The sequence below is a fragment of the Squalius cephalus genome (assembly GCF_949319135.1).
Source record: "Squalius cephalus genome assembly, chromosome: 16".
Lineage (NCBI taxonomy): Eukaryota > Metazoa > Chordata > Actinopteri > Cypriniformes > Leuciscidae > Squalius > Squalius cephalus.
In genome coordinates this window covers 17,591,741-17,618,735 of record NC_137137.1, presented here as the reverse complement: position 1 = coordinate 17,618,735, position 26,995 = coordinate 17,591,741, and the positions used below count along the sequence as shown (strand labels likewise).

General features: G+C 37.9%; 1 protein-coding gene across 1 annotated transcript in view; it reads left to right on the top strand.

The window, feature by feature from the left end:
- ipo11 (importin 11) overlaps positions 1-26,765 on the top strand; it is a 169,761-nt gene extending 142,996 nt beyond the window's left edge. The window contains exon 30 of the mRNA XM_079898081.1: positions 25,341-26,765. Within this exon, the coding sequence (XP_079754207.1) occupies positions 25,341-25,505 (165 nt within the window). The 3' untranslated portion in view covers positions 25,506-26,765. The remainder of the gene's footprint in view (positions 1-25,340) is intronic.
- Positions 26,766-26,995: the final 230 nt, after the last annotated feature.

Here is a 26,995-nt window from a genome sequence, read left to right as displayed (position 1 = left end):
TTGTTAGAGAATGACGTGGGATGATTCTCAGTACCAGAGTACTCAAAAATGACAGCTGTGACTAATCAAAACACAACTCCGGGGGATTCATTTTTCTGTTTTTGATGGGATACAGCATAGTTTTTGACGATATTTTGCTTTTGCAGACTACAATTTGCATCAATACTGTACCCGGTGACATGAAGACAGAGGCCAAAGCGTACATAGCGTTTACCCAGAGTGCTTTCTAGTGTTTTAAAACAGATACCGTATTTTCCGGACTATAAGTCGCACTTTTTTTCATAGTTTGGCTGGTCCTGCGACTTATATTCAGGTGCGACTTATATATCAAAATTAATTCAGACTGAGATGAACCAAGAGAAAACATTACCGTCTACAGCCGTGAGAGGGAGCGCTCTAGTTGGCGGAGTTGTTCAAAAGCGACACCAAGGATTAGGGCTGCACGATATTGGAAAAAAAATTACATTGCGATATTTTTTTCCCAACGAAATATATTGCGATATTGCGAGCCATCAATCCAGGCTAAAGTCAATAATTACCATTCCATGTTATTAATAATTTCACTAATAAGCAAGCTTCATTACAAGTAACAAAAAGGCCACTTAATATTTTATTCCAGAAACATATTTCTCTCAGAATTCGGTGAACGTTCTACGCAGGACCTAACGTTCTTCGGGTTCTAGGACCTGAAAAATTATGTTTTCTGTGCTGATTCAGTGACGTGTTCATGTAAACGGCACCTAGACCCAGCAAAAGTAATGATTAATAATATGTAAAATATTACAATGAGACATTTTAATTGTTTATTAATAAACAAGTGTTTTCTGTAAAGATGAAGTTGACAATATACTGACTCGCGATCTTCGCAGCAGTGATCGGGAGAAATGCACTTTTCATACAGATTAAATATAGCTATATTTTTTTTAATGGTTCTGTTTAAAAGTAGAGATTTCTGTAGATAATAGATATATTTCTTTCTTTCTTTTTTTTTTTTTTTTTTTTTAGGTGTGTGAGGCGAGTAGGCTACCTTTTACGCTGAGTTTCGGTACATGGATCATAGCTTAATCTCGGGTTCAGGCGCTGGCTGCTATATTTAATTATTATTAATCATTATTAAATCCAGGAAATTGGATAATGAAATACTGATTAAAATTAAGATACAATTAATACAAAACGAAATTCGTTTTAAAGAAAGGCTTTGTGCTTTCTGTTTGAGGTCTCTGTGAAAGTTTTAAAGCAGTCTTTTAGTGTCGCTTTCATAACGGTCGCGTCCGTAATATCACGTAACATTGTTTTTTCCTCATAAATGCGAACACGAAAAATAAACGAATGTTTAAAAAAGACAACCATCCACAACTTTATAACACTCCAGCAAAGTAGCCTACCTCTTTTTGGTCAACATCCTCCTTTTTGTAGACGAAATAGGCTAGTCCCAAATAGCTGATTTTGACTTTTTTTTGCTTGGTGAACTTGTTTATTGGTAACTTGCTTGTTGGGCTCGCTGGCTTATGTTAATTTAGCCTATTCAGCCTCCCAGGTATATGTTCTTAATGTTATCGTGTAGCTGAATAACTGTTAATGTGTTGCATTAACAAACCGGACACCTAACATTATTCAGCCTGTTGTTCTGTGTAGTTGAATAACTTGCCTTTCCAGATTAAATGTCTGTTCTTGGTCTTGGATTTTGTGAAATAAATTTCTAAATAAATGCGACTTATAGTCCAGTGCGACTTATATATGTTTTTTTCCTCTTCATGACGCATTTTTTGACTGATGCGACTTATACTCCGGAGCGACTTATAGTCCGGAAAATACGGTAGTCAGAGTGCAACTGAATGAAGCTGAACGCAGATGCTCATTTATTGTTTTTAGAAAAAAAAAAAAACAGTAAGATATGATCCAACAGCCAAAGAGGCCGTTCACATAGAACACATTTTGTTTGAAAATGTGAGATGCAGGGTAGTGTAAAAAAAAATATTTTAACTAGATTTTTTTTCACTTTAGAACATGAAGCTAAGATAGGTAATTTTCTATAGGTACCGGTAAGACTGTTTTGACTGTTTTTTTGTTCCTATCTTTTTTTCCAACTATTATTATTAATTTTGTCCAAAAAAACGCACAAGAGCAATACAAATACAGAAGTATTATCAAATAAATAATAAATAAAAATAGATAACATGTTCAATTATTTATGTATACATACATATAAATATATATATATACATACCAATACATACATATACGTATACAGCAACCAAACAAATAAAATAACAATAATGATAATAGATGAAACGATGTAACCTTGCTTTCACTTGAAATGTGTCCCCACATTAAGTCCTTGAATTTTAGGGTATTGGATCTGGAAAGTCTTTGAAAGGTCCTTGAATTTGAAGTTAACCAAGGTGTGGGAACCCTGCTTTTAGTGGATGGCACACAGCTATTTGTGTAAAATGATACTATTGGTCACTGCAATGTCCAGGAGGTGCTGGAAAATGTTTGTGTACCACTTCCGTGTGTTACGGTGCAACAAGCATGTTGTGTACTGTACTCCGTACAGGAGTAGGTTGAGTCATTTTGAAGAGTTACGGTAACATGTATATAGTCTGTTTGGATGTGTCGGTGACTACACACCTGGTTTAATAGTGTTAACTTCTATATTTTCTTTATTTATTTTATTGTTAACTTTATTTTAACTTGAGTGCCATGTCTTTAGAACTAGTTTCTTTAGTGTTGTGCGTGAGATGCTGCAAAATATGCAACACGTGAGCGCAATGATTTAAAAGCTTCTGTCTAGCTCATGTTTAAATAGAAAAACAAGGGAAATACAGCGCAGTGGAATGCAGAAAAACTAAGACATCCATTGGCCAATAATTAAACAATTGCGCAGATGGACACCACCACCTCCGATTTGTCTGTCAAGTGCTCAAGTAGACAAAATGACCAAAATATTCCTCCCTAATAAGCAGTCTCACGCCTACATCCCCGAAAGACTGAAATGCTTCAAGTAGGAGGGATGAGATTGACATGTTATTATCCAAGTTGCATTAGTGGCATGATATAACCACTTAAACACCATGGAACTCAAATAAGTTTGTTTTTTGTCCCATTTTGATGTATTTAGGCTAAAAAGAAAAAGCTGCCTTACATTTTTAAGTACAATCAACTTGGATGTTTAAGTCATTTCAACTTCAATTATATTAAACTGACTTTAATAAAAAAATTGTTGAATCTTGTTTAACATAAAAAGAAAGTTATTTTGGTGAGTTAAACCAGTGTAAAAAGATATGGTGAACTTATTGATCATATAATCTTTATATCGGACACATACCTGGAACGCTTTGACACGGAAGTGGTATATTAAATTACGTTAGTGTTCCTGCAGAAAGTCGTAGAGTGTTCAGAGCAGTTTCGAAGGAGGACCGGAGTTCATATTGCAGCGAGAGAGGAAACTAATCGAGGGAATGGACACAGCGAGCAATCAGTCCGCACATAACAGGCGGTGGGGTGCCCAACAGACAGTAGATAAAGTCAAAGAGATGTATTACGCTACAAATCTACACTGACACAGGGAAGGTGCAAGTTCCCCCTGGTTAATGATGCACAAAATGGATTAAAAGGAAAAATGTACTTTTTTTTTATCACTTTTCCCAGCATGAAGCAGGTTTAGATTTAAAAGGTTTTATTTCAAATCATCGCAGCCATTTAACCACCCAACTGTCATGATGTTACGGACAGGGTGATATTTGTGCAGTCACTCCCGCACAAAATTGGTGCCAGCGGATTTAGACAGCGGGATAGTTCTGAAATAGGGGTGGCATTAACCTTGTTTAACCTTGTTTCCCAAACTGGTTAAACTGTCATTCTGTTGCAACTGATGTGTTGTGTGCATCATTGCCATTATAAAAAGAAATGGAACTGAAATGGTTTCCCCTTGGTGTGTTTATAGGCATTCGGCCCTCTGGCATCTTTTGTAATTTATAATAAAGCTCTTTAGTTTTTGTATTTCATCCTGACTCAGTGAAAGTAAATATAGATTGTGTAATTAAGAAGATGGTTTTGCTTACACTCATTCATACTGACAAGTAGCGTCCAAGACGGCATATGGCATCTCAGGGCTATTTATTTGAAGTGGATTAGTCATTTTTTTTGATGATGTGAACAGGATAGGTTAAATATGCTTAATCTTTTACTGTTGATGCTGCCTCTTACATTAGTGTCTCTGTCATAGTCAAACTCAATACTAAGGCTCATCCCTGCCTTCTTTTTTCTTGTCAGTGCCTGCCTTCTCTCATTATTTGTTTGTATGCTTCAGGGTTTGAAGGTCAGTCAAAACAAGAATACCGAATTAAAACCGTTTGCTTTCCGGGATGTGATATTGCATAACCCAGATCCATCTATTTAGTAAGCACATTTCACTCTGATTTATTACCCGTGAATCCCAGGGTGTGCCAGTCAGCGTGTTAAATGTCTTTTTTATTTAATGCTGCTCTGAGCGAAATGCTCCTAATTTCACACACTTTTAATTCTTCACTTTTCATTGACCTGTGGGGGTGGGGGTGAAAAAATGTGATTGTTTTAAATTATTGGCTCTTGATATCGTCTGTATTCAAGTGTTATGGCCTTGTTTAGACTTGCTGCAGAAGCCTACACTGCCATTTGGGGTCGGTAAGATTTTTGAAATGTTTTTTAAATGAAAGAAGTGCTTACCTAAGGGGCCATTCACACAGAACGCGTTTTTCCATTCCACTATGCTTTTTTCCAGATGTTTTTTGATGTAAACATACTAGATGGACGTCTTTAACCGTTGCCCTTGCGTCTTGCACCTTTTGCATCATTTTCCGACTCCAGATTGAACATATAAGGCTGAACATTGCTACTGACAGTTTCTGACCTTTTAAGTGTGTGAGATTGTCCTTTTATGTTGTTGCATGGGCTCTTGAAGCTCCGCCCTCTTCTTGAAAGTGGCCCGGGAGCACCGGCTCATTTGCATTTAAAGGGACATGCACAAAAACTGTGTTTGTTTGCTCACCCCCAAAAAGTTGCAATTTTAACATGCTAAAAAATGATCTGTGGGGTATTTTGATCTAAAATTTCACATACACACTCTGGGGACATCAGAGACTTATTTTACATCTTGTAAAAAGGGGCAATCCAATGTCCCCTTTAAAGCTGGATTTATTTGAACAGTAATATTGTACAATTTTATTAGAATAAAAAATATATATATTGTAATATATAAAAATATATGTAATTTATTCCTGTGATGGCAAATCTGTATTTTCAGCATCATTACTCCAGTCTTCAGTGTCACATGATCCTTCAGAAATCATTCTAATATGCTGATTTGATGCACAATAAACATTTCTTATTATCAATGTTAATACTGCTTAATATTTTTGTTGTAATCGTGATACAATTATTTTTTCATAATGCATTGATGAATAGAAAGTTCAAAAGAACATCTAAAATAAATCTTTTGTAGCATTATAAATGTTTTTAGGGCACCAAATAAGGCATTCTTGCTGAATAAAATTACTTACTGATCCCAAACTAAATGGAAAAATATATTTTCCCCCAATGATTCTAACTTATTATCCAGTGGAAATAACTTATTATTGAGAGGAATTAACCTGTGACAGGGTTTTTTATTAAAAATGTTTTATTAAGTTTACTTTGGTGAAATTACTAACACTTGTTGCACGACATTCAAATATTTAATAGCCTAGTTTGAACCTTTAGTATAACTTTTTTTTTTCTCCAGATCATTAATGTTGACATATTAGATGGTTGCATTAGCATATTATTATTAAGGGAATCAAAACTAAATTAGAACTCAAAATTGTGTTAGACAATCATCAGTAATGTATTCAGCTCAAGATTTCAGGGTTTTTTGCAAATCACATAAAAATACAATGATTATGAAATAATAATAACAGCTTTCTTCAGTCTGCCTATGAAAACTTTCAAGCCGGCCCTCATGCCGTTAGTCTAATTAGATTATTATGTGATTGTTATCATAGCATAATAGTAATATGCTAATTTGGACTGGACAGCAAGGGAGAGGAAAATGGCACATGGGAAAAAAAGACATTCACACTGCTTTGGCACAATGAAGAATAATGTTTATAGGACTTAAATGGACATTTTGTCTTTTATATGTTGCTTTTTAATGGACCTAATGACTGTTTTGGTGGGTATCAGAGTTCTCTTGTAAGACCCTTGTTAAATTACTTGAAACTTTTGTCATTTGTTTACCTTGTGTCATTCCAAAACCGTATATGCTACGATTGTTTTCTGTGGAATACCAAATGAAAAACTTTGGGTTGTAGTTCTAGTCTTTTAAATACATAAACCAAATAAGTTGGTTTCCAATCAACATTCATTGTGGCTTTAACTTTATTTGGATGGTTTTGTTTGTCACCGTTCTGTATTTTCTGTAGTTCCATGCAACCATTTTAAAGGTCTTTGACCTTTTCCACACCTAAATGAAGAGCTCTCAGCATGTCTCAGACAGCTTAACCTTCAGTTTGTTGATTGGACCATACCGAGAACCCTCTCAAGCGTTCTATACTCTCTTCTGTTTTCCGTGGCCACGCATTAGCGGCGCAAGCATAACAGCACTCTTGTCCTCTAGAGCTGCCTCTTAGGATCGAGCAGCACTTCTCTTTCCTCAAGTGACTGAGAGGATTGTGTCAGTGGTGCTTTGAGTCAAGTTGATAAGTGGTGTCGGACACATTTTTGCTTCATTTATTGGAAGCATCATGCAAGGCTGATCTCTTTCTTGTGTTTCTCACATTTATAGGGTGTGTTTAATTCATTGGTGACAGACGGAGTCTCTGGTATCCAGTAAGCAGCTCTCAGCAGAGTGTTTCCACTAGAGTCACGATTGACTCTTAATCTCAAATTGCCCCATGGGAAGCTTTCCTGTAATTGGCAAATAAGCATTATCTTAAAATGCATATGCCATGTTGTTAGTCACATGATCTACCAGCGTCAGTTGCGTCATTTCACTGCCATTCATAAATCCTCACCCGTGACCTCATGGTATAGTAAAGTGTCCATCGAATGCGCACTTCAGAATCTAGGCGGAAGTAATTGCTCATCCAGGGATTTTTCACCTACTGTTTTCGCCTCGATGTCTAAACCCCGGCTAAAGTAGCAGAATCTAATAATGAGATTAAGACAAAGTAGTCATAGCTATAAAAATGACGAAAACAGGTTATTTGTGTTTACTGCTCTAAAAAATGATAGATTATACCAAGGGCTTTGAGATACAGTACCGACATTTTCATTTATAACATCATAAATACTGAAATTAATCATTTTATTGACACTACGTTTTATTATTTTGTGCAAAAAAATACCAGAAGTTGGCTTCCTAAACATTGATTTCAGTTGTGTCTGGGTTTACTTTCAGCACAGAAACACCTGCTGATTCTTGTATCATTGGGTTCAGAAACATCTTTTCTACAATTATAAATTGCAAACAGACCTTAATATCAATCCGCACGAGCGACAATCATGGCAGTCTCGGTGATGACTAGAGCTGTGAATATAATCGTTTTTATAATCGTTAGGGTAAATAAAGAACGCATATTATATATATAGTTGCGTATGTCCTTCAGAAGTAAAGCACTTGCGTCTGATGTTTCGGTTTCAAATCAAGCTCTTATATGGTCCTCCCCATTCGTTTCAATAATAAGGGATAAGGGAGACATTTAAAATGTGCTCCGTTTGTGTGCCTCCAGGAACAGAGTTGAGGAACACTGTGCTAAATGGCTTATGGGGGAGAATGGGGAAAGTGAATCTAGCGAACAGTGAATAATTTTTGTCATGTGACATAATTATGACCGCCGCTAGCGTAGCTAGCGAAAGCGGTCATATAGGGATTGTCAAAGTTTTTTTTTTTTTTTTTTTCCCGTCACCTTACTGAATTTTTCGTCAACGATACCAGGGACACCGAAGCACCGGGGAACATGAAATTTGGTGGGCATGTAGCCCCACTAGACTTCTAAGGAAAAATTTCGTTTGGTCCCCGGGGGCCACTCCCCCCCCCGCGCTGGGCCCCCCCAAACCCAAAAAAATGCAGTTTTTCCTAAATAACTACCTGAACCGTGGCACCGAGGATGAAGAAATTTTTATGGTATGTTGGTCTACTAGACTTTTACGGAAAAATTTCGTTTGGTCCCCGGGGGCCACTTTCCCCCCCGCGCTGGGGCCCCCGTAAATTTTTCGTCAACGATACCAGGGACACCGAAACACCGGGGAACATGAAATTTGGTGGGCATGTAGCCCCACTAGACTTCTACGGAAAAATTTCGTTTGGTCCCCGGGGGCCACTCCCCCCCCGCGCTGGGCCCCCCCAAACCCCAAAATATGCAGTTTTTCCTAAATAACTACCTGAACCGTGGCACCGAGGATGAAGAAATTTTTATGGTATGTTGGTCTACTAGACTTTTACGGAAAAATTTCGTTTGGTCCCCGGGGGCCACTCACCCCCCGCGCTGGGGCCCCCCAAACCCCAAAAAATTCAGTTTTTCCTAAATAACTACCTGAACCGTGGCACCGAGGATGAAGACATTTTTATGGTATGTTGGTCTACTAGACTTTTACGGAAAAATTTCGTTTGGTCCCCGGGGGCCACTCCCCCCTCCGCGCTGGGGCCCCCATAAATTTTTCGTCAACGATACCAGGGACACCGAAGCACCGGGGAACATGAAATTTGGTGGGCATGTAGCCCCACTAGACTTCTACGGAAAAATTTCGTTTGGTCCCCGGGGGCCACTCCCCCCCCGCGCTGGGCCCCCCCAAACTCAAAAAATGCAGTTTTTCCTAAATAACTACCTGAACCGTGGCACCGAGGATGAAGAAATTTTTATGGTATGTTGGTCTACTAGACTTTTACGGAAAAATTTTGTTTGGTCCCCGGGGGCCACTTCCCCCCTGCGCTGGGGCCCCCGTAAATTTTTCGTCAACGATACCAGGGACACCGAAACAAAAGAAATTTTTATGGTATGTTGCTCTTAAGGGCCCACATCAACCTAGCCCACAATCACTCATTTGTGATTTGCGCCCCTCCCATAAAAAATGAAAATGCAATATTATTCTGCTTTAATCGCCCCTATCTTCAGTGGAGATGTTCAGAACTGCACCATATTTCATGTGTATGATTAACTTGACATCCTCTGGGGGTATCCTCTGCTAAGTTTCGTAGAATTTCATCCATGGGGGGGTATAAAATAAATTCATTTATGTGCACATTTAGTGACTGTACACTCATCGGCCTGTAGATGGTGCTGTTGAGCGAAGGGTTGCTGGTTTAGGATGATACTGTCACACACACACATGCAGGAATACAAACAAACGCAAGCATGCACACACACTGACATCCACACGCACAGACACACACCCATACACACACATACAAATCCACATGCACAGACACACACACACAAACACACACGCGCACACATGTACGCACACATACATACACGCACAGACACACACACATACACAAACACACACACATACACACACACACACACACACACACACACACACACACACACACACACACACACAGACAGACATGCACATACTACTACTTTTTTTAGGTATATACATAAACACGCAATACAGCCAAATTACTCCACGTCATTTATTTTTGTGGAAAGCCAGTGCAGGCCTGAGCGGCGGTCATATTTTGTACCGCGATGCGGTACATCTAGTTTATTTGTTTATTTATGGCATTTAATTTTTTATTTGTGACAATTTTTGTTTAACTAATTAATACATTTAAATCTTTTTTTTTTTTAGAAAGTTGTCACCTCAATCTAGCTGAGAGTGCATAATGTTTGTCATGACAATCAATTTACATATTAATATTTTTTTATTTGATGTATTTTTACATGTATTTTTATATGTAGTTTCTTATTTCTAAGGTCCTGTGTTATAGATTTTTTTATTCATATTTTTTTTTTTTTTTTTTATATATTTTTTAGATGTTTTTGTGTCCTGTGTTATAGATGCTTCTAATTTCAGCAGACATTCTGAAATATAATTAGGCTTAATAGCTTTACAATTTAAGTTAAAATTGGCACCGCTTGCCCCACGATCACGTACCTAATTGATAAACAATTAGTTCTATCCACTTTTTCTTTCAGTTTAAGTAATTATTTTCAGTCTGTAATCTCTTTGTTCTGTAGTAGCAGATTTTTTGTTATGCTGCTGCCGTGCCAAAAATGCTAATTTTGACCTTTCGTAATCTCCTGCTTCAGGGGTATATTTAGTCTTGAGAAATTTCAAATAACGGTGTTAAATGTTGAATGTTAACTTCATCTAGACCTTTGAAATGGCCTGATTAGCTTTTTCCCTCTGTAAAGCACAGTTGTGGGGAAAGGAAATATAATCCAGATTATATTCTATGATATACTGAGTTCATTTTGACAGTGAATCTCTTCAGAGAAGTGATGTCAATTTCTAATGTGTGAAGAGAGAAGCATCTATTTTTTGTAAGTTATTTATTTATTTATGCTGTTTTCTTTGTTTCGGACAATTCGGTAGTATAATTTATAAATGAGTGTTGCATAAGATGTCAGACTTGAAGTTTCTCTCTTCTGATCGGACAGTTACAGCGAAAGAGTATGGTATTTGATGTACTCTTGTTTTACAGTGTACAATATTGCTTTAATAGCCAGACTTAAACAGACAATTTGATTAGCAGTGGGATTAAAGCTAATCAATTCAGGGATACAGTTTTATTGCACAACGGGTAACATTGCTAATCCTGTCATTCATCTCTCAGTTGTCATGCAGGGTTAAACCACCAGGACAATTTGCAGTTTTTATTTTAGTGAACCAGAATTGCAGTCTCCCATGTGATTTTATCAGGGGCCGGATTTACGAAAATCTTCAGAAGCTAAATAAATTCTAAGACGTTTGTAAGACTGTTCCTAAGTGGATTTCTTAAAAAATATATTTTTATTGTACATTAGGTTCCAGTCTAAGACTTGCTGATCAGCTGAAAAAAACAGCTCAAAAACAGTCTTTTTGTGCTGACTGCATATTACCATAATAATCATAAGCAAGCACACTATTTTTGTCGCAACTGGCTTGATGGGATTTCAGCACTCGTCATTGTGTTTTTAATGGGCATTGAATTTTAAATATTTTTTTAAAGGGCCTGTCTCAAGACTGACTTTGCACTCTGTTTTTCTTGCATCTTCTTTACGTCATGGGTAAACATGATCGATCATTGTTTACATTGTCAATAACTGTTGTCTGAGTTCAAGAATCTTCAGAGTACTCATGCACATCCATAGTAATAGTAATATGTATTTTATGTAGCTACAGCTAGTGTTATGTTGTAATTCAATAAACCTCTTACACTAAGTCCTAACCAGGTGCGGTGCAACGGTGCGACACACGATAACAGTTATATATAATCAAAGTTTTTGTCCCAACCAGACATGACGCGATATGTGAATTTCTGCAACATTGCTGCTGGAACAACAACATACAATGGCAATGATAATCTCAGGTACTGTTATATTATAGCTATAATTCACCTCAGATCTTGAAAATAAAGGAGTATTTAAGGTTCAAGCTCAATGTGAACAAGCACATGTATTTTATGACAAAGACAAAGAAGTTTGTCATTCAGTACTGTATGTATTTTTAAAAATGTTCAGATGGTGTAATATTTATGAATTTGATTATGTACTTTTCCATATCATTGCGAGTGCAGTGCAGTTCTTATATTTTTTTCTTAAAACTGCTCTAAAGTTCTAAATATATTAAACATAGCAGTTAAGAACAGGGCTTAAAAATCAGAAAGTTCACTCCAAACAGAATCAGTATTTTAACGTTTCTGTTCATGCGTTCCTAAACTCTGTAACCTGTAAGTTAGTCGTAATGCCTCAGATGCGGCCGTTCTAATGACTGAAAAAACACAAATCTCCAACATTCGCTGGAGAAAAACCTCATAACTCTATCTGAGCTTGATTTTGCAAATATTTTAATATGACATGCAAGTGTCTTACCATACATAAACTACAATAAAACTTGTTTAATTGTTTAAAAAGGTTACAGATTACAGGCTTTTTCCATTAACTGAATAGTTAATTTCTGGTTTCAAAATGCACACCACAATGTATATTACCTGCCATTCATTTTCACTTAAATAGTAATGCTTTTACTTTTGATGACATACAGTACAGTATCCTCGGAAAATCTCCTGAGATCCAAAAGCTAATGCCAGTGCATTGTCATTGCGACTTACCTATGATGACTAGGCCGTAATATTTGAATTCGTGATTGGTTGACTGCTAAATTAAAATGAAGAAGAATTTTATTCATAAGAATGTTTTGTGAATCCATCCTCAATATTGTTGTCAGTTCAGCTTAAATGGATAAAATTTATAACAGCCTCATGACATTAAAAAAAATTCAGCATAGCTGCAATTCAGCGTTTGTCACTGACCCCATGTTAAACATGGATACAACATTGTGAAAAGCAGTTTCCTCTCCAAAGGCTTTAAGACTACAGCAGCCTTTCACTTGGAGAATTCCCTTCATTATTAAATGATCCGGCGCTGTGACACGTCTGTCAGCGGGAGATATTAAAGTCACTGGCCCGAGTAGAGCCACCCGCTACTCCTTTCCCTTCTGTGTGACCCAACAGATTAAAGAAAAGCCATTACTTGTCAAGAACACAGAGAAAGACAATGTCGCTCACAGAAGAGGATGATGGTTGATTCTGAATGACTGAATGCACAATTTGTATGGGAAAGCGCCGCTTACATTTAGTCCATGGCTTCTTTGAGTGACTTGATGAGGCTTAAAACTCTAATTAGAAATTCATGAAGCATGGCTCCATCTCTTTGATCCACTTCCTCATTACCAGTTCAGCAAAGTGGATGCAAAGCACACCATTAATATCATTTAGAGTCTATTTTAAGAGCCTGAGGAAGTGCAGAGTAAGCAAACGTGGGCTTAACCTTTCAGACAACTTTGTAAGGTAAGGCAGGATTTATTGGCATCTCGGGAAGTAAATTACAGCTGCCCCATCATCCCTGAAAATTTTGATCTGCATAAACAGTGAGGTTGACCTTTCCTTTTGGAAAATGGATTTATGGATTGGCTTTTAATACCTTACAGTACTAGTCAGTACAGGTACTGTATAGTCAGTGGCCGTACTATTGGCTTTGAGGTTTAAACCAAAGGGCAGAGTGCCCTGATGTAGTTTTGTTTTTGCAATACTGATAATATTTTTTTTTAATAAATTACTAAAGTATTTCTTGTTAATAAGACAATGAAAAAATTAAGATCATGACTAAATTGTGAAGATGAGTAGTTAATATTGAGTCCATCCTAAATATGAATATAATCTTTATTAATAAATATTAATTTATTGAAATAATATACATTTAGTAAAATATCAATACATAAATTTTAACATAGTTATATAATATTATATAATATACAGTGAGGAAAATAAGTATTTGAACACCCTGCTATTTTGCAAGTTCTCCCACTTAGAAATCATGGAGGGGTCTGAAATTGTCATCGTAGGTGCATGTCCACTGTGAGAGACATAATCTTAAAAAAAAAATCCAGAAATCACAATGTATGATTGTTTAACTATTTATTTGTATGATACAGCTGCAAATAAGTCAAAGTCAAAGTCTCTTTATTTGTCTCCCAAAGGAGAAATTCATTTTGGATATAGGGAGATTGCTACAAGAAGTATTACAACAAAGACAAAAAACAAATACAGAGTTAAAACGGTTAAGACAAAAAAGTATATAGCGTTAGGGCTACTCAAAAAGCTGTGCAAATTGCAAATCACCATTTCCAAAAACTGCCTTGTGCAAAAGTAATATCATATCATGTACATACATAACACTCCATCACAAATATACAGTACAAAAAGTACATAAAAACATTAAGGCAAATTAATTGCAAATAACCATTTACTAAAAACTGCTTGTAGAAAAGTAATATCATATCATGTCTATACATAAAAAGTCAATCACAGATACAGTACATTAATAAAATCATGATTACACATTCATCACTTATCATTTAAAAGCTTAATTGAGAGAGGAACTAAGAGGAAATAAGTATTTGAACACCTGAGAAAATCAATGTTAATATTTGGTACAGTAGCCTTTGTTTTCAATTACAGAGGTTAAACGTTTCCTGTAGTTTTTCACCAGGTTTGCACACACTGCAGGAGGGATTTTGGCCCACTCCTCCACACAGATCTTCTCTAGATCAGTCAGGTTTCTGGGCTGTCGCTGAGAAACACGGAGTTTGAGCTCCCTCCAAAGATTCTCTACTGGGTTTAGGTCTGGAGACTGGCTAGGCCACGCCAGAACCTTGATATGCTTCTTACAGAGCCACTCCTTGGTTATCCTGGCTGTGTGCTTCGGGTCATTGTCATGTTGGAAGACCCAGCCTCGACCCATCTTCAATGCTCTAACTGAGGGAAGGAGGTTGTTCCCCAAAATCTCGCAATACATGGCCCCGGTCATCCTCTCCTTAATACAGTGCAGTCGCCCTGTCCCATGTGCAGAAAAACACCCCCAAAGCATGATGCTACCACCCCCATGCTTCACAGTAGGGATGGTGTTCTTGGGATGGTACTCATCATTCTTCTTCCTCCAAACACGTTTAGTGGAATTATGACCAAAAAGTTCTATTTTGGTCTCATCTGACCACATGACTTTCTCCCATGACTCCTCTGGATCATCCAAATGGTCATTGGCAAACTTAAGACGGGCCTTGACATGTGCTGGTTTAAGCAGGGGAACCTTCCGTGCCATGCATGATTTTAAACCATGACGTCTTAGTGTATTACCAACAGTAACCTTGGAAACGGTGGTCCCAGCTCTTTTCAGGTCATTGACCAGCTCCTCCCGTGTAGTTCTGGGCTGATTTCTCACCTTTCTTAGGATCATTGAGACCCCACGAGGTGAGATCTTGCATGGAGCCCCAGTCCGAGGGAGATTGACAGTCATGTTTAGCTTCTTCCATTTTCTAATGATTGCTCCAACAGTGGACCTTTTTTCACCAAGCTGCTTGGCAATTTCCCCGTAGCCCTTTCCAGCCTTGTGGAGGTGTACAATTTTGTCTCTAGTGTCTTTGGACAGCTCTTTGGTCTTGGCCATGTTAGTAGTTGGATTCTTACTGATTGTATGGGGTGGACAGGTGTCTTTATGCAACTAACGACCTCAAACAGGTGCATCTAATTTAGGATAATAAATGGAGTGGAGGTGGACATTTTAAAGGCAGACTAACAGGTCTTTGAGGGTCAGAATTCTAGCTGATAGACAGGTGTTCAAATACTTATTTGCAGCTGTATCATACAAATAAATAGTTAAAAAATCATATATTGTGATTTCTGGATTTTTTTTTTTTTAGATTATGTCTCTCACAGTGGACATGCACCTACGATGACAATTTCAGACCCCTCCATGATTTCCAAGTGGGAGAACTTGCAAAATAGCAGGGTGTTCAAATACTTATTTTCCTCACTGTAGCATAATAAAAAAGGTATAAAAATATTTGTATGGCCAATTTATTTGGCTCATCATAATTTCGACTCCTAAAAGTCATGCTCTTGGGAAATTCCTTCTAAATTGCACTAGGAAATGACATGCAGACAAAGTTATGCATAATAAAAATAAAAATGCATTGTAATCTCCATTTTGGTTATTTTTCGGAGGAGACAGAATGGGGATGAAAGTTTGTACATGTACAAATGGTAACTTGTTTTTCATAAACTGAACAAGTATTTGTAAATTATACAGGGAGGAGGGGGGGGTTAGATTTTAATGCATGAGATCCCAGGACCATTTGAATGAACATTGATTTGTAGCGAATTAGAGACTGAGATTTTGAGATTGTGTTGGGCACCAAATGGTTCTGCAGTGATTTTTCTGATAGCTGAGATGTCTTTTCTTTTGTGGAGTAGACACTTTATGGCTATATGAGACAGTGCCCTTAATATGATTTTCTCTAATGGCTTTTCTTTTACAAATGTACATAAATGATTTTGTTTTTGTTGTTTTCCCTGAGACTGAAACTGTTGCTTATACGTTTCAAAATCTTCTTTATCTTATGCACCCCCACAGCCTCATCAGTTCCCTTTCATGGACACCAAACCAAAAATATCTTCCTATTAACACTCTTACTACTATTGCTACTACTATAGTTAATCATTTGTTTTACAGGCATTAATGAGAAAATAATGTCTTTTTTGTATTCTTGTGAAAAGGTGTCACATTGTGCTTAATTTATGAAAAATGAGCTGAATAATTTCCTGTGGATATACGTAAAATATTCTTGCTTAAATGTTTGCAATCAAATCACTGGGAAGATTTACACAGCAATGTATTTATGAATGATTTGCACAGAAATGCATAGTCTTTCATGAATATGGCACAATATTTTTCTTACGTTAGAAAGAAACTGAAAAAAAAATCATGACAGTTTTAATCTGATAACTTTTATATAAATGACAGATGATGCTTGAAGAAACCTACCTGGAGAAAAGCTGTTTTAAACGCTAAGGGTGGACACACCAAATATTAATTTGATTTAGTTAATAGAAGTTAGTTATTAAATACAATCTAAGCAAAATGTTGCAAGTACCCACTGGGGTGCTCACAGTACATGAACTTATAGGTTTTTCCTACTCTAGAAATGTCTAGCTATTATCAATGTTCTAACTTCCTGACTAATGTCTGTTTAACATATTCTAGTGTTGTAATGTTCTTAATGAAAGTTATTATACAGTGTTACTAAGTAAATCTTTATTTTATTTTTTTTACTTTAAAGTCTATGTGGGGGATTCCCGAAGAGACTGGAAAAGGAGATCAAGGGTCCAGTCAAGCTTAAATATAGATGACTGCCTTTACTTTTAAGTAAAGTTGAGACTGAATATTGGCATTTACACATCTGGTCTTCAAAGTTTTTGACTTTATTCAGGAAAATCCTTTAAAAGTTCATGGCGGCTCGAGCAGGATTTCTTCCAGAGGCCTCTCTGCTTTATAGTACTGGCTTGGCTCAGAATAATACTTCAAAGTTCCTTTTTGGATTGCCTTTTTCCTTAAACCCATCCTTGTTTTTCAACAAAATCCTTCAGTTGTTCAAGGTCCTAGCGCTTCCTGTGTCTAACTGCCACTTAGGTCTCAACAATTTATGGCCTTGGAGGTTTCGATTAAGCAGAATGATCCATGTCCTACAATAAGAAACCATTTTGATGACTTTGAGGACAGATTTCACTCCATAAACTAACTCATTTTTCTTAGAGATAATAACACCCTTTGAAATTCAGGGTCTTTCCTGTGTGAGAGCTGACAGTGCTGCTTCATATTGTCATCCGATCTGCATGTTTAGCTGCAGATGCTTGTGTTTTTTGTGTGTATCACAATTGCATTCTAGTGATCTCATATCATTGCGCTTCATTTCATCCACTCATAAATTAATCTTCAGTTGGTTTTTATGCTACCAATGACAATGAGCATATGTCTATAATCCCTCAAAGCTCATGAATGCTGCTTGGAGTGAGTGGTGGAATTTAAAACCGCGTTTTATTTTTTTATTTTTTGAAGCTGTCCAGTTGCAATTGATAGACGTATTGATTGTGCTCCAAGGAAAGCATCAAGGTTACATCGGATCACTGGAGAGATCTGATTTAGTCTATGTACAATTTTGTTTGACTACCAAGGTCACAAGCAGCACCATTTGTCTATTGATTCCTGTGTTTCAACTTTGATACTGTAACTATGAGGCCGTTCCTTAAAAGGCACCTCATGATGCACCTTTCCCTTGGTCATGGGTTAGTATTTTAGCTATTTTTACATTACTAGCAATATAGTTTTTCTTCTTTTTTTCTAATAAACAGGGTACAACGGGGCTAAAGAAACACCCTTACAAAAATGTACTTTTCACTACTCTCGTAGTGTATGATTGCAGAAAAAAAAAATATATATAGTATGTTTGTATTGAACATTTATGGAGCAACAGATTTTGAGTAAAAATAATCCATAAAAGTGGTCTATTTTGTTTAAAAATCTTAGAAATGTATGAGGTGGCAAGGTGGATGTTTTACCCCACACACAGCATATTTGCATTACCATAGTGAATAACTGTACATAACGAATTAAGTTGAATGTGCATACCTTTTAAAGCATAAATCTGTATTCAGATATCAGAAGAATAATTTTGACATTTGAAATACAAATGCTGAGGTGTTTCACCCGTCAGCTGATCTGATATTCGCTACTGTAATGAAGATGAACATAGCTTTTAATAAGCAGTGAAAATCTCCGATTTGATTTTGAACAAATAACTTTTTAAATGTCTAGAACGTTTGCGTTGTAAGAATGTAGAGGCCTAGAGGGAGACTTATAAAAACCCTGACTCATTAGGTAATGTTTTCTCATTAAAATCAGATGATTTCCTATTAATTCAAAATAATGTGAGGGTATACTAGGGAATACCAATATGGCAGCATGGTGGCTTCACTTTTTATGGAGTCATCATGAGCAATCCAGTCATTTATATAGATCAGTGCAATATTTCTGTTATAAATGCAGTCTTGGTGTGAGCATATAAGAGACTTCTTTCAAAAACATAAAAAAATTCTTACAGACCCCAAACTTCTGAATGGTATTATATTATTTATATAAGTGGTAATATAATATTAGTAATATAATAATAATAATAATACTATAAGATGCTGCATTCAGTCCTCAGAGTGTACCTTTAAACTCCTCAGAAGAGCCTTGGCTTTAAAACACTATGATTCATTCAGCATGTTGCATCGTGAAATGTTAAAATGTCATCTGGTGTAATTGGGTTATAGTTTGTTTAGTGTATATTACTGTGTGTATTGCCAGCAGTGCCAATGCCGTTCTCTGTGAAATCAATCCATTGTGACTTGTAAATTCACTTGGGAAGAAAAATAAGCTGCTATTAAGGCTAAATCCCTCTGGACTAAATATGTCAAGAGCTCACACTGTCCATTAGGTTTAAACATGGGGAAATATTATCTCATTGTTTTCTTAGACACCATATTTTTATTTGTATAAAATTAATATATATATACATATAAACATTTCCAAACATTCCTTTTGCCATTAATTGTAATAATCCAGTGAGATTATTACAATTATATCGACACAGAGATCTGGTCTCATCATCATCGAGTCTGTCTGGGATTGCACAAAGAAACAGAAAAAACTGAGACTAAATCCAGAAAAACTGTGGCAACGTCTCCAAGACACTTGAAGTTAGTGGTGGGGACCTTTCAGTGACTTCAATGCAAGTTACATCAGTCAATTAAATAATGCTGATTGAATGAAACAAGGTTTTAAACAAGGGGGTTATTTGAACTTTTCACACCATCTTGAGCGAGGCTAAACTGAAAAGCGACGTGGCGCTGGGTTACGCTGAATCTGATGCTTCACTTCATAGAGATCAATGCATTGACCAGGGCTGACGCCTGTCATGTGAAATCCCCTTAACCATTGAAAGGATGCTACTACAAAAATATTGTTAGTGCATTATATTATCAGTGCACACTGACATGGCAAATTTATTTATTATTTTTACAAAATTATTACTTGACCTAGAGAAAGAAAGCTATACCAGACACAGGTTATCACACACTCTCTTTCATAATACTCTACTCAGTAATACTATTAACTGAAGCAGCCCATTTTTTTGTTGCTAGTTCTAAAGTGACATTTTCGATTTGGCAACAGATGCTTGGGCTCAACTATTAAACTGTTAATCAAGCCGTGACTACGAGTGTGGGAAAAATAACCATCACTTTTACCCTTTTAATCAAACGTTGAGCTGCAAACTTCACAGACACAAGGTTCTTTGCTTCCACATCCTGCATGGTGTCAGAATCGTGAAAAAAGAATCCTACAAAATTATTGGGGGCACAAATGAGAATGACACTACTGATCTGGTGGTTGGGAATCAGATGAATCAGTGATCAAACATCTCAGGGGAAGATGTAAGCACTGGGGCTAAGCTTTCTGTGCAAATGTCTCAGGGAGGGTAAATGTTGAGTCTTGTGTTTTACACCAATATTATGTGGAGAGAGAGACTGTGTGTTAGACATTTGTCATATTTAACCTTTTTGGAGGATATTACAATTTGCAGATGGTGGCATTTGAAATCATTAAATCCAAAAGTACTGCGGAAAATGACTTTTTGTTCCTCTTTTATTTTTCATAAAATTTAGCTGCCAGAGTTAATTTAGTGTGAATTATAATTATAATCACCAAAGATCACAGCTGGCATTGTTAATGCTCATCACACTGACAGATGTACGCTCCATGACACATCTTAATGTTTTTTAAATAAACGTATAATGTATTAATGCGATGTTTATGCAATATTTACAACTATAACATTGCTGTTGAGGATTACTGAAAGCATCAAGTGCCAATACATCAATCAGCATGTGTCAAAGAGAGGGTTGAAATTACACCATCCTAAATAGACTTCCCTAAATGTTATATTTACTTAGATTTTTCCGGTCATTTGATGCATAATAGAGCTTAAAACATCAAATTAATATATATGCAGCGATGTTAATTTTAATCTCTCTCTCTCTCTCTCTCTCTCTCTCTCTCTCTCTCTCATTCTATCACTCTCTCCATGTCCCTCCCTCTTCATTAGCAGAGCATTATTTATATCTTACATTGTGGTATTCAAGGGCATTACAGTTTGCCAGTGCATGTGAGTGCAGTGATAACGTTACATCATTAAAAATGTAACAAATTATTAAAGACTTCACCCTCTGAAACATGATCTAATTTTAAAATTGATGACAGCTTGACTGGTCATTCACTGGTCAACTGGTCATAAAAATATATATTTTAAAATATTCCTATAGATGGTTAATTTGAGTCATTTTATCAATAAATGCTAATAATGTATTGTTTTCCTGTGTATGACAGAAAGAAAGTGTGACACTTCTTTGTCTACGCAATGGAATGCAAAGTCAATTAATGAATTCATCTTAATGAGGATGGGGACGTCAGCCCTTTGTTTTAGCACAGTCGGCCACAGGAGTGATTAGCATATAAATACTGAGAGGGAATCGATGTCTTGTATTTTCATTTCTTTCTTCAGGAGTTAAGTCACATTTGATTAAACTCGGATCAATGCCTTTTCTTTTACACCAAGAAAATTCCTTCGCAATTGTCTGCTGACATCTCAATGTCTCTGTCACCAACAAATGTGCTGAACAGATATAGATATCAAGTAGATTTGACTTATTAAAAGGGAGAACAGAAAACAATTCTTAGGATCATGTTCCAGCATCGACAGGGTTTTGCACTTGTATTTCTTTATATCCACAAATCTTACATTAATAATTTAAACACATTTATTTATGTTCCTCTTCGAAGAGAATTGCTCTTGAAATTGCTCCATTTATTATTATTCCGCTTCTTCGAAATGAATCGCATTTTTGAGGGCCTAAACATGCTCAATCTCATGATGAAACTTTGCTCATGCGTCAGAACTGGCGAAAATGTACATCTCATATGGGTTCAGAATTAGGTGTGGCAAAATGGCTCGATATCGCCACCTATAAAATTTCAACGAATTGCCCCTCCCACTACATTTCACGGATGCATACGGAATTCAGTACATACATGTGACGTCCCAATACCTATAAAAAAGTCTCTTGGGGAGAAGTCCTAAACGCAACATGAATTCAGCTGTTTTTAATTTCCTCTGATTTTTGTAGTTCCCTTTTAGTCGCTAACATTCGACGTAACATCGACGTGACATCGTAATTGAGATCACTTCAGGGAAGCCCTATCATCTTTGAGTGTCTACAGAACGAGCCAATGACCGCTGGTGTGCGCGAATCGCGTCACGCGCCCCGCAGTGCGGGAATAAACAGGAAGCGGGCACACGCACACATTTTCTTTCAATTAGAAGCCGAGCTTCCTGTTCATCTCTGAACTCTACGGAGTGCTTCTGAGTGTTGAAGACTCTCTAAATGGTGTAGGTGTGACGGAGCGTGCAGGGAGTGGCCGCAAACATTTCTATGTCCAACAACTTGAGCTTGTGCATTTCTCTCTTAGCATTTCTAAGAGCTTGTGTCGGTTCGGTGGGCGTTATTTGGTGTACAGTACACAGCGGCCATTCCCTGGGTGAGTTAGTGGAAAGAATTTTCTTTTTTCTTCACAAAAGAGCAACACAGGCGTGACACTGCGTCCTTTTCAGGATGTCATTCCGCCTTGTGCGTTTCTGGATGCGGTCGTTCCCTGGTGCCAGCAGACGGCCACAATAGTTGCCTCTCGTGTTCGGGCATTCAGCACGCTGAGGCAGCTTTTGTGAATAGTTCATGTTCCCATTGTGGGAATATGACTATGGCGCGTTAAAATCGAGACTCACTTACCGCCACGGGAGCTTCCAAAAAAACGTGCTGGCCCTTCTCATGAACGACCAGTCGTGTCTTTTGGGGCCCCTTTTGACGATCAGATGTCAGTCGCAGCATTGGAGGGTTAGCTTCAGTCCTCTGGAGATGAGGATTTGTCTGCGTTGTCTGCCCTTCGGGAGTGTAGCGCGTTGCCCGAGTCTGATCCAGAATGGATCTGAGTCTGATCCAGAATGGATCTATGCTTTCCCGGGCCACGAGAAGGTCGGGCTTGAGTGGAACCCTCCACCACATCCCGAACCTTCTCGGTTGGATGATTGGTTTCTCTGGGCGGGCCCTGCTGGTTCTCAGCGTGCTGCCCCGATGCCTTTCTTCCCGGAGGTGCATGAGGAGCTTACTAGGTCGTGGTCGGCACCGTATAGTGCCAGACTACGGCCTATTGGCTCCTCCTTCCTCACCACCCTCAACGGTGGAGCAGCCAAGGGGGTATGTGGATCTCCTGCCGGTGGAGCGTGCTGTTGCGATGCAGCTGTGTCCAGCGTCCGCTTCCTCTTGGTGGGGGAATCCACGCCTCCAGTCCAAGCCTTGTAAGTTTTCGTCTGGTCTCACGGCGAAGGCTTACAAAGCCTGTGGACAGGCTGCTTCCGCCCTGCATGCCATGGCGCTCTTGCAAGTCCACCAGGCCCAGGTGCTCATGGACATGCACTAGGGTGGTTCTGACCGAGAGCTCCTCCGGGAGCTCTGTGTGGCAACTGACCTCCACGCCTACCGTCGGTCAGGCGATGTCCACCTTAAATATTGGTTCCTGGATGCCCCTCTTTCCCAGGTTGGTTTGTTCAGCGATGCGGCCGAGAACTGCTGGGCAAAGCTCAGCAAAGCTAGAAGCAGACGGAGGCCATCCGACACATCCTGCCCGGCAGACAGCTGCTGCCCCCACCCGTCCGCCAACCGCAGACCCTCCGTCTGCTCAGCGCCGAGGTCAACCTTCTGCGGCGTCCTCCGCTCCTGTGAAACCTCAGCAGCAGCAACCACCTAGGTCTCAGCATGGAGCAAGCCGCAGGAAGTCGACCCCGCCCGTCCAAGCCACTGCCCAACCAGGAGGCAAGCGAAGATGCAAACGACCCTGAGACAGGTGACCCAGAGGTGGATCGGGCGGAGAATCTTTTGTTTCCTTTTGTTTCTTTTTGTTTCTGTTCCGGGCCAGTGGTACCCACAGTTTCAACAAAAGAGCAGTTTCTGAAACCTCTGGGTCCCAAGAGGGCGCGCTTGGTGGTCGACGACGCTATGCCTTGTCACCCTCAGGCCCCTCTTTCATCGCCAACGAGCAGCAGTGGCTGTGTCCCGGACGTACGGATGCCTCCACACACTCACTCTGAGCGCCTGGCTAGTGCTCCCCAGCCTGCCCTGAACACATCTACACGCCAATATTCGGCTAAAGTAATACCTCCACCTGGAAACAGGAAGTGACATGTTTAAAACTGTGATACACTACCAGCAACATACTAAAATATGCCATTGAGTGCTAAAGCATGCTAGAAACACTTAGCTAAGTGTTAAAGCATGCTATTATCGCCATGAATCAGCAAGTTGTTGTAACTCAAGCATACAATTTCTAATCTGCCCCAAACTTCACATGCTTGATAAGAAACCTGGCCTGAAGACATCTACATGCCAAAATTTAGTTACAGTCATAGTGCTAACCAGCTAGCAGCAGGAAGAGTGGCAAATACAAATTACTTTGATGTATTCCTCCTATATTTACCTATTTAAATATTGTCCACCCATGCTTTGTTTTCCTAAAGGTGCGAGGGCCCTATCATCACTATCAATTTTTATTTTTCTCTTATCAAAGCAGTTCTTTAACACTCAAAACACCTTGACCTTAAAAAGACGTTTTCATTTGTTTTTTTAGCATTTGTTTTTGTTGTTGTCATTTTACTTTGTTTTTTCAAAGTTTTAGACATTTTATTATATAATCCATCATTCTAATGGTGTATATTGTATTTCATATATTTTTATCTTTGTATGATCCCCTCTTTGTGACAGCTTTAAGTGTTTTGTTTCACTGCAGTTCCATATCCTTATATTGAAGTAATTCATTCACACTTATAAACTAACTCTGCAATGGGCTTATTCTGAAAGCCTAGTTCTCTAGAATATATATATTACACTGGCATCCCATAACACACATTCTGTTTGACTTTATGAAGAGTGAGCTAGTGCTTGTTGTTCCAAGTTTAAAATAAGGCCTAAAACTAAATATTTTTTATTAAATAAAACATAATGCATGATTTTTGTGTTTATTTCTCATACATTAAAAGGAAAATATTATAAAAATTATGATAATTAACAGGGTTGAATCATTTAGCTTAAATTAAAAAGTAAGAAATACATTGTAAGCAATGTTTCTGAAACACCTTGATTGCCGTCTCAAGTTTTCTTCCAGGAACGTACACGTCACACTGTTCCCTTTTTTTAATAATTCCCGCCCAAGGCATACGCAAAAAATTTGTAGTAACTTGAAATTTGTGATTATGGTAAGGGCCTGTCATTTCATTGAATCATTTAATTTAATCATTTCATTTCATTGAATCAGTTGACCAATCACAACATACTGGTCCAGCCGACCAATCAGAGCACATTGCGCTTTTCAGAAAAAGGGGCTTCAGAGAGACTGGAACTAAACCGAGCGTTACTGACAGACTGTGAAAAGAGGTGCTGCAATAATGCAAAATATGTGAAAAAAGTGTTTTCTAACATTCAAGTATGAAAACCTATTCCAGTAGACCCCAAAAACAAAATCAAGACTTTGTAAAAGGGCATAATGTGGCCTCTTTAAGAAAAAAATAAAAGTAATGGGGCACCAGAGTTCATTTGCTATCCTCATACTATGTTTTTTTTTCTTCCTTTATAGCTGGCTCTTGAGGACCCTGTGCACAGTGTCTCTCTTCAGCAGTTTGTCTATGAGAAGCTGAAGGCTCAGCAGATGTTAATGGGAGACCAGAGCTTCCAGGCTCTTATGGAGACGGTGGATACGGAGATTGTGCGACAGCTGCAAGAGTTTATCCAGGGCATGTAAGGATAAGACGACAGCAGACTGTTAAAACCAGTCCTGAGACCAGAGATGCCAACCTTTTAATGATACCCCAGAGAAAATAGCTTCCATATTTTTTAAACACACACTTTCTTTTGCTTCCTCAAACACACCTTTTTCAAAGTTTGAGACGGGGCAGAAATCTACTTAGACTGAAAAAAGAGACACTTTAAAAAAAGAATGAATTAAATATTGTGAATCAAGTTTTTGTAATGGGAAAAGAGTTTGAAAGCGCCATTTAAAGGGCCCAAGCAGTGTTTACACAGTCTTCATATAAAAAGTTGTAATTTTTGTATTTATGTAAAATACACTGCATGACAACATTACTTTTTTTTTTCCTTGGGTGGCTTTTCCCAATCACTCCTAGATCAGTATATCAGGAACTACTGAAAAGTCATTAACATTTTTGATATCAGATACACATAATGGTAAATGAATGGATGTAAATGTTAAACTTCCCATAACTATTGCTGCTAATGCTCCAACACTGCACCTCTCATGAGGTTCACAGGAGATCAGAAGAACCAAATACATCAGTTTAATGAAACAAATGTCTATTTAAATCACAAGTACAGTGCAAATGTATGAGTGAATGTTCTTACTGCCGTAGCAAGCTTTCTTTCTTTTTTAAGGACACGCAATACGTGCTTATACATTTATGGAAATGTTTTTGGTTGAAAATGGGATATTAAGAAGCACAGTCATATAGAAGAACGACTGTCACTGTGAAATGATTTTTGAGTCTGAATAAAAGCCTTATGCTTTAAGCCTTATTTATCCACCACTAACACACCTGATATTGTATCTCACATCTGTAATGACATGCATATGTTACATTGTAGCACATTTCGCTCTGTAGTTTTATTTTCACATATGAGCCCTATTTTTTCATTGATGCAGCTTCAATAAAGTTCAGTACAGTCTGAAAATCTCACTTTGTTAGCTTGCTTGTATAAATCCTAATGGTGGACATTTTCTGACTGCATGACCCTAACGCCAATCAGGGACAGTCAGAGCTGAGCTTTTTAGTGTATTGTTAAAAATAGCTCTAATAATGAAATAAAGCACAAAAACAAAACTAAACGCACTTGAGTAAATAGTATAAATAGTTTTGGCCTGGCTGCTTCCAACGATCTCCCTTTTCCCACCATTTGAAAGCCCACACTTTCGTGCTGATGTAATAACCAGAAACATTCCCTGGTGGCAAGATGTGTGAATCAGGTCCAATTAAATGTGGCATTTCTTGAATTACTGTTATTATTTACGTCTCTCAATATCATCCTCCGTATTTGCCAAGTTTCTTGCAAGTCTGGTTACTACGTGATTTTAAAGCGGAAGTCTTAAATTGTACTAGTTATGTGGGGGGAAAATACTCACTAACCTTAAAGGTGCTGTATGTCATTTTTTTGACTGTACCAATGCAAAAAAATACCATATATGTTTAGATGTTTAGAAAACATGCCAAGTTCACATAC